The 14,361-nt window shown below is 37.1% G+C and overlaps 1 protein-coding gene across 2 annotated transcripts in view; it reads left to right on the forward strand.

Moving 5' to 3' along the window:
* NBAS (NBAS subunit of NRZ tethering complex) overlaps window positions 1–14,361 on the forward strand; it is a 156,122-nt gene that overhangs the window by 82,430 nt on the left and 59,331 nt on the right. For both annotated transcript variants that reach the window (XM_079298628.1, XM_079298629.1), the window contains one exon: window positions 12,344–12,573. In XM_079298628.1, coding sequence (XP_079154754.1) covers window positions 12,344–12,573 — 230 coding nt within the window. The remainder of the gene's footprint in view (window positions 1–12,343; window positions 12,574–14,361) is intronic.

Raw genomic sequence — 14,361 nt, forward strand, 5'->3', positions numbered from 1 at the left:
AGAGTATTAAGTGAAGGAATGTCACTAAAGCAGGAAACAAGAAATTGAAACAGATACTTTTGACTAAAATAAGCACACTTTTTTTTTTTTTTTTTTTTTTTTTTTTTTTTTACCAAAAAGCCTAAACAGTTCTTAAATGCTCAGTTTATATTGCAAAGCAGGCATTTGTTTAAATGTACATCTTAGACGCTGGTGTTAGAGTCCACCTGCAAGTTGGTTTCATCAGCATTCCAGTTTCTGCCTCAAAGCTGTGCATTATTCTTAGGAGATATCTGAGTGCACTTTTGTGGGTGAAGGTGTATAGCCAATCGTTGTTTTTCCCCTATTCTCACTCTTTACATGGTCAGTAGTGATATAAATCTGGCACTTTAGCTCAGAAGGTGAATTCTCAGGATCACAGAGCATTTATTTCTCTCTACTGGTATCTGAGTCACAGAAGCTGTGATTTTTCTAGTCGAGTGAATGAAGTATATTGTTGGAAAACTCTCTGAATTTGAAGGAAACTCTGTAGAAGCGTGGAAAAGTCTACATTCCCTGTGTTCCTCATTTTAAAATGGCACTGTTTGAAAGGAGTTTGAGTACCTCTGGCAGAACAGGAGAAATGTTGGTAGAATGGAAATGGCAGAACATAATGTTACAAGGATAATGGGGATTGGGAGAAGAGCTCCTCTTCCATTGGCTAGGGCAGACTTTCAAGACTTGCTAGTTAGTCAGGAAATATTTTGAAGGAATGATTGGGTCTGTTGCATGAAGGCTTTTTTCTTTTTTTGTTTGTGTTAATTGTGATGTGAAATACTGACAGCTAATATCTATGCATCAAACCAAAATCCTAAGTTGTCAGAAATTCTCACTGTCATTTTTTGTCCATTTTGTTGATATTCAAAAGGAAATCATCTTGATAATTTCAGTTTCTGTTGAAGTTATTCCTTTGCTTTAAGGACAAACAAAGAGATTTGGATGCTAAGTATTGCTTTAATTTTGTGCTTAGGGCAGTTTAAAATTTTAGTTGCTATTATAACATAAATGTAACAGTCACAGTTTAGGGCATCTGAGCTATATTACTTTTTTGTCCTGAGTAATATGTTAAAGGAGCTCTCCAAGCTAAGCAAACTTCAGATAAAGGTCACAAGAATAGAACAAAATTTCCAGAAATGGACTGTGTGTGGAATGTACTGGTATGGGAACACTAATTACCTTTTGAGGATCTATATTTATTTTTGGTTTAGATCTGTAACAGGATGGGATTGACTTTTCATTGCAGCCTCTGTGGTGCTGTGCTTTTGCATTTGTGGCTAGAAGGGTTGGCAACATGCCTGTTTTGGCTGTCAGGGCTGAACCTTGCTTGCACAGCATCAAGGCTGTTGCCCCACTGCCACTCTCCTTCAGCTCTGCTGATTCCCAGTCTTGATGAACAAGAAAAGCTGTACAACTCACCAAGACACTTGCTGGGTAATTCTTGTTGTTAGCAGCTTATCTCCTTATTTGTCCTATCCTGGTGATCTGATAATTGACCAGAATAAATTGTTTACTCTAGAAGGGAGTGAAAATACTTCATTATCCTGAGGTTAATTAATACATTACATTCCTGTCCTCATACCAATACTCTGTTGCTGAGGTTTTTTTGAAGAGGATTATTTTACTGACCTCAACTGAGGGGGCAAGCTTTTTCTTGGAGCATCAAACAACAGCTACAAGAAATACTGCTAAATTGCAGAGGGGGACAGGAATTTTGCAGATGATGAAAGTTGCTTTTAGCAGGAAATTCTTAGGGTTTTTTTTAAATTTTCTTCCCTTATATGTTACTTTTCTTTCAAGAAGGTGAGTATGATTCCTGTCCTTTTGTGCATTGCAGCTGACAATATGTTGAGCTGGTAAGCTCAGAGATTTTCCTTAGTGATGCTTCTCTTGTTATGGCCTGCAATTGGTGAAGAAGCTGAGAGTTCATCCCACAGAGTTCAATAGCCTGAAAGATATTTAACCTGATACATATTTAGCCACCATATGACAGGATACATTTATACAGTGAGCTTGTGCTCTGTGCACTTAATCTTCTTCCCTTTTCTGTTGCTTGCTGCTTTGGAATGCCTCTATCCATATCTCTAAGAGGCAGAATTAGGTCAGAAGAGGAGTGCTTTGAACTTGGGATGGAATGTATAGAAATTTCTGTTGGTCTGCCAGCTTGACCTGACTCTCAAAATGGTTTTGTTGCTTGTTTGTATAAGGTTGATATAAATTATAAATATGGTTATATTAATCCACAGAAGTAAAACTCCCAGCCATGGTCCATATGCTACAGCTTTATGTAATATTACAAATATAGGATGTTTAAAATAAAGACTTAATTAGAGATGGAAATAGACATTATATAAGAAGGCTGCATACAGGAAAAAGGGAGGGAGTCTGATCTGATGCATCTGATAACAATGTATTACCCATACTACATGATGTCTTGATGGCTTTATCCTGGCACTCTAATGCAGCTAAAGGTTAAGTCTTTACATCAGGTAATCTCCAAATCTCTTATTGGAATGCTCGTTAAATGGTTGCATATTGGTTTGCATATCTTGTTGCATTCCTAAATTATAACTTCAGCTTACTAACGATAACATATACATTTTTAAACTCAACTTGGATTTATGTACATGATGTTTTACATCATGTACGATAACTGACATGCAAAACTGACAAACTGTGTCAGGCAGTCTGGTTTTATTTTCCCTGGACATTCAGCTTTCCATTCATAAATGCAGTGGCTAGCATTAGGGCTGCTGTAGACGGTCAAATGTTAGTGCTCTTTATTTTTGGCCTATGATGGACTTAAAACTTGGGGATTTTTTAAGTCCTGATTCAAGCCCTCATCTCTGGCTTCTCTTTCTGCTTTGTTTGTGATGCTGAAAACTATCAAGTTTCATTTAGCAGTGTAATTTTTCTCCTGTTGTTTCACTGTTGGAAACTTCTGTTGTACATTTTCATCAAGTTCAAGTCTCTTTGCTGGTCTTTGGGTTGCTCCACTTCTCTTTCATGCTGCTGTTTATGCCTAATACTTCTTACTGTTTTATATCCTACACTGCTTGCTTATACATGTTCAGGTACTGATATTCATGAACACTTGGCAGGTGAATCTATTTAATTTGATGTATTCTTCTGTTTCCAAGTCCAGTGCATACTAATAGTTAGAAAAGCAAAACTGTGCGATGAGTGTATAATTCCTTGAATTTATATTGTGCTATTTTCTCTCCTGTTGGTCTACCTTCATTGTGTGCAGAGTCTGTGATGGAGAGGAGCACCAGGGAAAAGGAGGACAGTGACAGAAGGCACCATGAAAGGGACTACAAGGCAGACTAACAACTGATTTGGAGGAGAATTCTAAGACCTTAGTATGATCAGAATCCTCCTCTATATCAACAGTAGTGCATTCTGAATAAAAGTGGTCTCAAAACCTGCCACTGCAGGACTTGCTGTTGACATTTTCTTCTCTGAAAAGTGATCTCCAAGCTTCTACCTCCTGTTTCAGCAGATTTCAGTTAGTGAAAGGACAATCCTTCCAGTCCATTAATAACTTAAGTTTTCTGGACTTTGGTGTGAAAACTTATGAAAGTGTTTTGCAAGATTTCTGTGTATTTAATTCCCTGTGTCCTTGTGCTCTTTGATACCCTCATAGCTCTCCAGACAGCAAACACAGGCAATGCTGATCTTTTCCTACCAGTCTCGTAATGCTCAGTGGTCATACTATTTGTTATATGGTCTGCCATCTCACTGGGAATGGATGTTTGACTTGTGGGCTACAATGCCATTGAAGATCCCTTTTACATCCTAATTTTTTCAGATGGAACTTGCATTCTGGGACATTATTTTTAAAATTACTTGTTGATGCACCTTGACCTGCCATTTAACATAATTCCACATTTGTGTTCCTTCAGAACTGAGGGATGAATTCCAGCTGGTCATGGTGTGCAAGCACATAACCGACACCTTCTGGATTGGTCCAACTCAAGTGGCTTCTCTGAGCACTCTCCCCATGCCTTCAGCACAAAGATGCAAAGATTTCATGATTTCTACTGCTAGGAGCTTACCATGAGTGCTCCTTGCACAACTTTTCTGTGTAGGATCCTGCCACTTCCTTAGCTGGCTTCCTGATTTTGAATACTTCTCAGAACTTTTTCTATCAGCTTTTCCATTCTTTATAAAACATGTTCTAGGTGCTTTTTTAGTGCTTAAAATTTCCATTCTAGCTTTCATATTTTGTGAGTTTTCCTCATTGATTTGTATATTGTTCAGTGATGTCTCATCACATAATCACACATTTTCTAAATGAGTAAATATCTAAGCTAACAAAAATGGACAACTCACAAAACTGTGGTGTGTCCAAAGGCTTAAAGCTCAAGTAAGCTCTCCTGTACTATAGCCATTGTGGTTAGTTTTGAACATCTTCTAGTATGATCCCTGAAAAACTAACCCAGCAATTAAGGACATTGCAGCCAGATTGTGACAAGTAGGTTCTTCTGGTTGAGTGTTTGATGCAGATAAGCCAGTGTTTTGTAGATCCTCTTAGTTCTTTGTTAAGAAGAGAATATGACACAGTTATTGCCATTCTTAGTTGGGACCAAATAATATTTAGGTGACCTAGAAAAACCTGTTGTTAAATAGTTGTTGAGTGCTGCCCCCATTCCCCGTTTCATTTCTTCAAGATAAAGTGTACTTATGAAATGAGATGCTCACAGTTCTGCTTATTTCTGTTTCTCAAGGGTTATATGAGCTATTCTGTCAAATTCTACTTCTGAAGGCAGAGCAAGCGTTGTTCTTTAGACAGCTGTTGGAAATTTTCTTTTTAGAAAAGATCTTCAAACTAGCCTTTCATTTCAGCAGAGGGTTGAGGTTTAGCTTGCCCATGTTTCTCTGGAGACATAGTTGTGGTTTTTCATGCAAGGGAAATAGCTAGGATAAGTGCTAATGCTTTTCCTTCTTGTGAAGGGTTTTGTTCCTCTCTGGGAAATAGTACAAAGGTGGCCAACAGCTTTTTGAAGCAGTCTTACCCTAGACAAATGGCTTCTCTTTTAACAGTCTGTTTCCAAGCTTCTGTAACTCTTTTCTCCAGTCATACAGCATCATGGATTTTGCAGGCAGCCTGCTTAAAATTTGCTAATCATCTAATGAGAAAGAACATTTTAGCAAAATTTAATTCATCTGAGTTGGCAATATAGGTTACTTTTCAGCTGCTGAATTTCCATTGAGTGAGAGACTAAGCTTCTCCATCCCTTTGTTTTTCAGTTGTTTGACTCCTTGCTGGTGGGGTTTGTTGGCTGGTTGAATTAGGTGGGTTTTGTTGGTTTTGGTTGGTGTTCTTTTTTTTTACACCTTGGAGAATTGAGGCTGAGTTCTGGATTGACCTCTGTATTTAGCTGAGGAAACTGCTCATGAAAATGTACATCCCAACAACATAAGGTGGTCACTGAGAAACCTGTACTTCTCAGAAGTGCTAGCAGTGCTCTTGGATTGAGATGAAAAATACCTGTCTTCTGGCATTTTAATAGCTGTCAGGGAAGAGGAAGTTAAATGTTTTTGTAGCTCATTGGATATCTAGTTTTCAGCCTTTAAATTAGTAAGATATAGAAATATTTACATGTATCCAGTCAAGTAACTGTACAAATTTAAAAGAAAAAGTATTGTACTTAAACTGAAATTGTATAATACTGCAGTAAAGTTTTACAGTAAGAGTGTATACTTGTCCCAAAGTCTGTAAATGACCACATTTGCTACCATATAGGTCAAGATTAAAGACATATTCTGAAAGAATAGCCAATAATATCCTTTATTCAAATAGAGGGCACAATGATTTTTTTTAGACAAAAGGGAGATAGGCAGAACGTTAGGATAATTACCAAAAATATGGCACTTATTTACTGAGGGTAATGCTGACTGCAAATGGGAAATTAATTATATGCTATGAATTTAGTAGGCACTTCACTCAAAGCCATGTAGTAATTTTCTATTTTCAGAAATGTTCTTACAGTTGACACTTTAGCCTTTTATATATCATGTGTTGTTTACACTAAAAGAGCTGTCAGATGAAATGATGAGATTTTTCTACCTAAACCTGACTTATCAATCAGAAAATCTGTAAGAGAACACAAGGTAGAAAAAAACCTATGAAAATATTTACTCTTGGGAGAAATTATTCCTCAGCCTTGCTGGAATAGCTGATAGAAATGAAAGCAAAAAAGTGTTTCTTTGAGGAGAAATTCAACATGAGCTGATGGCGTGTGCTCACAGCCAGGAAAGCCAGCTGTGGGCAGCAGGGTGAGGAGGTGATTCTGCCCCTTCACCTTGTAGGACCCTACCTGCAGTGCTGCTTCCAGCCCTGGGGCTCACAGCCTCAAAATGGACATGGACCTGGTGAAACACATCCAGAAGAGGACACAGAGATGCTCAGGAGGCTGGTGCACCTCTTTATGAGGAGTCTGAGAGGATGGAGGTTGTTCAGCTCTGGAGAGACCTCCTAGCACCTTCCAGTACCTGAAGAGGCTACAAAGGATCTGGGGAGGGACTTTTTGAACGGGCATGTAGTAACCAGACAAGGGAGAATGGCTTTAAACTGAGAGGGCAGGTTTAAGCTGAAAGGGGGTAGATTTACCTTAGATATGAAGAGGAGATTCTTCAGTGTGAGGGTGGTGAGGCACTGGAACAGGTTACGAGAAAAGCTGTGGATGCCACATCACTGGAATTCTTCAAAGCCAGTTTGGATGGGGCTCTGAGCAGCCTGGTGTAGTTTAAGCAGTCCCTGCCTATGGCAGGGAATTGGAACAGGGTGATCTCTAAGGTCTCTTTCAGCCCAAACCATTCTGTCATTCTGTGAAAACAGAGCACTAGAGCAGTTTGTCCAACTCTTCAAACACGAGTCACTTAAAATAACAGGCAGAAACAACTGCCTGGACAACATTTCCAAATGCTTTGGTTTTATTACTGAACAGCAGCCTCTTATATTTATTTTTTTTTTAAATTCCTGCAGCAGTGCTGTGATCCAGGAGTATTTCTGGGGTTTTTTTGTGGTGTTTTTTTGTTGCTGTTGTTTGTGTTTGTTTTTTAAATACACTCATGCATCTGGAATGAAACTTTAAATCATTCAGTTATTGGAAAAGACACATCTGCACGACATCTGTGATAAAGGTAGGAAGGGAGGCTAGGGAATTTAAGTCCACAGCTGCATTCCTGGATCTTCATGATCCAGACATAAATTTTTTAGCACAGTAGGAGATACCTTGTTTGCAGTACCATGTGCCATACTGTGGTCAGAAGCATTTTTTTAAGAGTATGGACAGGCTTTAAAATCATTACACTTAAATGTAGCTGAGACATTAGAGTGTGTTGCAAAAACTTCTGATAGATGATTTAGGATTTTAAATCTGAAAGAGAATATTGTTTTAATGTCTGAATGTGAAAGACTTACAGGTTTAATAATAGAGATGAGCAATAGATTTTCTACTTCATTTTTAAAAAGTTTGCACAACTTTATCTTAATGCATCTTGTAGCTTACAGAAAGTATTCTGGTAGTTATTCTTTTATATTGATCTGGTGTGGTTCCATTGATGAGTGATGAGATCTGCTGCTTCCTGTACCCATTTAAAAAATGGTTGTGAAAGCTGATCCTGAACAAAACTGTTGTCATACAATGCATGTAGCTGCAGTAGTGGAAGGACAATAATGTTGAGGTATCATCACAGTTGAGTGATGTGACAGTAAAGGTTTATTTTTGAGATGTTCTGGTCTTACATTTTAGCCATACAGTTTATCTTTTGCTTTGGGTAGATCAAATGTGAGACAGCTGTGATATGGAAGGTTGGCCACCCCAAATTCATGTGGTGCTGTATCTAAGTTAAAGTACTCTTACTCACAGCATGACAAAAGCCTAAGTTGAAGACAAGTGTCGTTTATTTAATTAATGAAGAGCTGTCCTGTGGAGAGATGGAGTATATTTCTTGAGTGAACAGGCACATTCAGGATTTTACTTCTTGAGTGAACTATTTAGTTCCTGTAAATCTTTTTTCCTGCTTCAGTATGTGAGAAAAATTATTATCGTGTGTGCTTCATTTCGTTCTTTTTTTCTTGCCTCCCTCTCCATCAAATTTGTAGCACACTGAATCTCTTGCAGCAGGGACTGTGGCAGTTGCTACAAGGATTAAGGAGAGCTCTCCTTTGTAAAATATAAATGTGTTCTTAGGTGTGGTTTGGTTTCCAGCTGCACTGGTGCTGGGCAGCAGAGGCAGGGCAGTGGGCAGAGTACAGCTGTGTCTGCAGCAGGAATGTTATACTCTGCTCCCTGGTCACCCTTGCTCATGTGCTGTCATCTCCTTGTTTTGCTAACCATTATTATTTTGCTTGGTGTATGTGACTCCCTCTGGAGCATGATTTCTTTCTTAGGATTAAGATTGCTTAAAATGGTGTACAACAAACCTGATGTTACACGGGCCTGGGCACAAGGGAATGTGTCCTCTGCCTTCCCCTCTGGATTTCTGTGTCTCACCACAGTGGCAGCTTTTGACCATTGCCAAAAGATTACAGTTCAAAAGATGATGGAAATGCTTTGGAACCTCAAATCAGAAATGTCCACAGTGTCAGTTTTGTCTTTGAGGTGATTAGGAGCAGATTGGCATCTGCTGATCTGAGCAGTTTTTCTGATGGTTTCTGTATTACAGTCTGTAGATTATTTACATTAAAAACAGAATCAAAAGAATAATATATTCTTTATGAAGAATTGGATGGATTCTTGGTCTTAAAAGAAGTAAACCAGCCAAATAGCCTTACAGTGATCTAATACTATATTAATAATAAAGTGTTCACAGTTGAGCATTTTAATTAGTTTTTTGTTGTTATTTTATTATTATTTTTTATTAGTATTACTGTAGTTGTAAAATTATTGCCACTTTCAGAGTAGGAAAGAAACAGCATAATAGCTCATAGATTTTTTTGTTTTGATTATTTGTTTCTGATGTGTATGACTGAATTAAGCCTTAAATAGATTGGAAGAGGAAAGAAAACATACCAATGTGCCAGGAAAAAAAGCCCCAAAAATTGAAAATTAATTCAGGCATAAGAATGAAGGCATTCCAACATCAAAATCTCCTATTTCCTTTTAAAGCCAGTGTTGCTTTTATACACAGTTTTATCACATGTTGCCACACATATTGAGGGGCTTTATTGATGTAATTTCCAGAGGGTGGTCAAAAAAGAACTTCTTTAAAACATTTACTCAGGTGGACTCTGAATCCCTGTTGAGTTTATTGGTAATGACCAGTGGGGCAGTAGGGATAGATACCTGACCTGTGCTGAGTAAACCACATCTAAGAGCATGAAAGTAAATCAGCTTTATGCTAAAGTGATGTGTGCTTTTTCTTTTCTCTCCATTTTGTTTTTTTTCTTAATTCCTAAGTAACCCTTCTGTCAGCACAAATATAATGTTAGCCCAAGAGATGAGCAGAATGCATTGACAGGAGGTTCCAGAGGGATTTTCCCTGCCAATGCTAGGGAGGCTTCTGAGTAAAGGGTGTAATGCATTTGGGTCAGCTCTTGTGTTTTCTCTGGAAACTTACCCTGTGTTTGCAATGTATGCATGTAAAATACCTTTCCTGCATGATCACAGGAGAGAGAGCTTTTTTTCAAACCTCCATCTAGAAGTACTGGAGAAGTGTCTGGCAAACTGGGGAGTTGGACACCTAAGTAAAACTTCTAACTGGCCAAAGGACTTTGAAAAACCACCAGAGAGAATTGTGTACTAGCTGTTTGGGGGTTGTTGGTGTGGTTTTTGACAGGTGATGCTAGAAAGGGAACAAGTTGAATATGGCATCATACTGATCTTACTTGTCAAAATTAATTTGTCTTTACACAAATTGCTCTCTGTTACAATTTGAAGAAAGTCCAAGAATTTATAAACTCTGTGAATGCTACAGTATAATTCAGACTTGACTGATTTTGCTGATTTTCTTCATGGCCAGGTGCTGTTACTAGCTAGTTGTTATGGTTTTTTCAATTAAAATGTGCTAAAACATTTTATGAAAACTGATGATACAACTGTAGTGGGTTTTCTCTCTTTTTTTCAATTAAAATGTGTTAAAGCATTTTATGAAAACTTGTTCATTAGAACAAGCATCATGTCTAATTGAACTAGGTATCTAATGGATGTAGAAATAGTTTTGCTTTTCTTCTAAAATATGTGTATTATTAAAAATGTGAAACTGTTAAAAAATGAATACTTAAAATTATTAAATATAAGTGCTATGCATTTTGATACCAAACAAAAGACTGTGGGATTTCTCTAAACTAATTTGGATTCATATGCTGCCATAGTTTGGGCTGCAGGTTTTTTAAGAGGTAAGAGGATAACACTTGATTGAAAGGTTTCTGGTGGTGAAGAAAATAAGGCAATCCTTGGCAACTGCTGCTGTAACTAAACTGCTTGTTTACTTGCAATAAAGAAACTTCAGTTGTGTATTCTTAATCTAAATGTATAATTTTTATCTACTAGATTGAAGAGTTTGCACCATCTCTATGTGTGGTTATATATACATGGGCATTCATATAGCATATAATTATTTTATTCTAAATTTGACATTAGTAAGACCAATAGACCCCAAGACATTATTTCCAAATAAAGTCCTTGTGACCATAAACAGGCAGCATGGAACATTACACACAGGTGCTTTTACAGAAATATAAAAAATAGGGCCTTAATGGAGAGAGGGGAAACCTAACAAAAGAGAGCAGATTTGCTCCAATAGGTTTTCAGAGGGTCCTGCCTTACTCAGTGGACTGGAGGGTTTAGGCACTTATGTTAAACATTTTTCCTTGTCTTGCTCTGACTTTCCCTGTCTCCATGCTCCATTTTCTAGTGTATCACATAGAATGAGTTACCAGGGTACATAATAAGCAGTGGATGGGTTTCCAGCTGATATAATTGTGTTGTAGAGGCACTGCTCTGCTTGCCTGTCTCTTTGTGTGAGGTTTTATTATTCTAGTACCAATCTTCTAAGCTGCTTTGAAAGAAGTACTTTTGTTGTTTATAAAACCAATGAGTTTGTAATGTTTAGAGGGCTTTGGAAGTGTATAGTGGAGAGGAAAAAGGATGCCCTGTAGCATTTAATGTGACTTGGTGAGCAGCCTGTGAATTAAGACTTGAAAAAAATCAATTGAGAATGACCACCAAGTCATGGAAAAAATAAAGTACGCCTCAAGGTTTAAACTCCAGGTGCATATTTTACCCAGCTGTGCTCTCTAGTCAACGTTCACAAGTTTATCTTGTAATGTAGCAGAAAAATTCTGTACTAAAAAACTGAAGTATATTGCTTTGGTATGCTCAACATTTTTGAGCTGACAGCAGTTACATTAGCTGTTCCTCTTAGGAAATATTTCAACTACACTGGCAGCCCAAGGTGGTTTTTGGTGGCTCTTCTGGGGGTGCTTCTGCCTCAGTGGATGCCACACAGAAGTCACAGTGCTTCTTTCTGACTTTGAGCTGCTGGTGCCCTCATTTTTCATGGAAGAGAGAAATCAAAGTATCAAGTAAGCCAAGTGTTTACATATTACACAGAGCTCTGTTCAAGCAGAGGTGCCTAGGCATAGCCACTGTCCAGATCTGGAGATAATTTGAAACTCCACAGTGCATGCATTCATTTTTCATGTTTTGTTTTGTAAATTACTGCTTTTCTATGAGGGTATTGGTTAATGGTTTATAAGACATGTACTCTGTGTGTCATTTCTAACACAGAAAAGTAAGTTTTATTTGTGATTAAAGAATTTTGAAAACTAAGGTTGCTGTAGTCCATAGATGGTCAGTATTTAATTATTTGAAGATTCAGGGTATAAGCAATGCCTTGTGTAATTTGTGGATACTGCAACAATTCTTTGAAAGTATTAGTGCTTGACACTTATAAGCTGTTCCTTCCTCCAATTCTGTATAATAGAAGTGTATCAGAAAATCACTAACTTAACTTTGACTTCAGTGTTTCACCAATCAGTTGCTTAGTTTAGTGTAAATAAAAATGAGGAATTTAAAACCTAACAAAGTCAGTCAAAGTGAAACACTTGCTGCTAATTTGGTGAGGTAAGTTTGTTTGGTTTTCTTAATACTTGTATCATATGGAGTGCTCTGAAACATTCCAAAAGGGTAAATCATAATATGAGAGAAAGTAGGCCTTACAGAAAATTTAAAATTCTGTTTACTCAAAATTTCTTAGAAATGGAAACAAATATCCTAGATCTGAATGCAGGGATCAATATAATTATAATTAGTGATACTTTTTGGTTCAGAATTTACAGGGATTTTTTTTACGTTTTTGTCAATTATTTTCACAGGCTGATCCAAAAGAGTTGATTCAGATGGTCACAAAGCATGTTACTCAGTATGCCCATGCAGACTGGCCTGAAGAAATTGCCACTCTGGTAAATCAGCTGCATTATTACAATGAACGACTGCTGGACTTCACTCAGGCTCGGACTCTGCAGGGACTTGGCAAAGGGGTGGACGTGCAGAGGTTTACAGCAGATGCACAGTACAAGAGAGAAACAATACTGGGACTGGCAGAGTAAGTAATGTCTATTAGGTTTGTTTTCTCCATTTTAGAATGGAATAGCTTTAAGCTGTAAATTAGGAGAGTAAATTGAAAGTAGTGCTGACCTTTAGAGAGATAATTCACTTGCTTTAGAGATTTACACTGTAATGCTGCTACAATTGGACCTTTTTCTGTGTAGCTGATCTACTTAAATGAAATGTTGCTCAAATGAATGGATCTATAATTGAATCTATAACTCTTCATTTACTAACTTGTAATATTGAATCTATAACTCTTCATTTACCAACTTCTAATATTAAATTTAATCAGGGATTAATGAAAGCAGAGCATAGGTGAAGGTTTGGACTCTTCCTTTCATCTCCTGTAAACCTGCCCTAGCAATCTGTTAAGAGTATGCATCTTAACATAGCTATGAACTATAGCTAAAAAAAAAAAAAAGTTGTTAAATTGTATTTTATTCTTAATAAGTTAGTTAGAATTGCTGTATATGACTATATTTTTTTCCCTGTAGTCATTTGAAAGTACTTTACCACATATCTTAGGATATTTAGCATGCTTTTATCTCACCTTTCAGAAATCCAGAATAGAAAAAGTTAGAAAGATAAGGGATAGTACTTTCCATTTTAAAAATACCTGTAATTAATATCTGCATGCAGATATTTCAAGCTGTGAACAAGCCATAAATATGTTTTAGGGACAGTCACAGCTGAATAGTTGACAGACTCTGACAGTTGTCAGAGGAAGAGTTTTCTACAATAAGAAGCTTTAAATATAATCTCAGATTTTCAACTGATGTCTGCATAAATCTTTTGAAGAACATATATAAATATTTTCAGTTTTCCTGTGTGTACCTACTCATAGCTACAATTCCAATGGAAATTTACTACTAAACTGAATTGATATACTGAATAAAAATAGTTTTATAAGGTCAGGTTTTGAACATTAAACTAAGGCTTTACATTTGTGAAATCTGTACCTGTACAGATTTCTTCACTGCATTCATAAAAATAGCTTTCAATTATCTTGTAATGCTTCCATTAGAACTACCTGCTTTGTATAGATTGTTATTAAGCACGTATGTCTAGTGTGTCACTAGGTTATTCCTTGATGACTACCTGCAGCAATTTCAATACAATTAGTCTTCTGTTATTACAGATAATTACTCTGATTACAGCAGGGTTACTTACATTGTCACCCAATAGTTCATAGGTACTGTCTCTTGTAAAATGAAGTAAATACAAAGAGAACGTTCCTTATAGTTAGTAGAGGTAAAAACACAATATCAAAGGGTTAGAAGAGGTAAAGCTTCTTAGTATGTGAATGAGAGTGGGACTTCCATATTGGGCAGTTGCAAAGATACAGTTAATTGCTTGTTCAGCTTGCAGCTTCCTTGCTTTAATCTTCTCAGTGGAGTCTTAATCTGCATTTTCTAATGAAAAAGATGCACAAACTCGGTGTAATTGTGTAGCATATTTTTTCTTAATTTTTAATTAAGTGCCTCATGTTTTTTAATCTTTTATGAAGTGCTGTTTAAAGGAGAACACCTGGAAAAGATTGCATCTTATTTACAAAACAGCTTTGTACTAGAAGGAGCAATTTGCTAAAACTACCTAAGCAGTAGTTGTCTGTTTTATCTTCTGTATTTGGTGTATATCTTTGGAGACTGTTGTTTATTGGGCTTGTACCAGTCTTGGTGAAACAACACCAAAGTACATCCAGAGTGTGCCTGTGCTGGAGCCTTCAGTGAGGATTCCTTTGGCAGTTCTTGGGCTCATACTGACAGGCAGTCAAGGCTGGGTA

Source organism: Erithacus rubecula (genome assembly GCF_903797595.1).
Source record: "Erithacus rubecula genome assembly, chromosome: 2".
NCBI classification, from domain to species: domain Eukaryota; kingdom Metazoa; phylum Chordata; class Aves; order Passeriformes; family Muscicapidae; genus Erithacus; species Erithacus rubecula.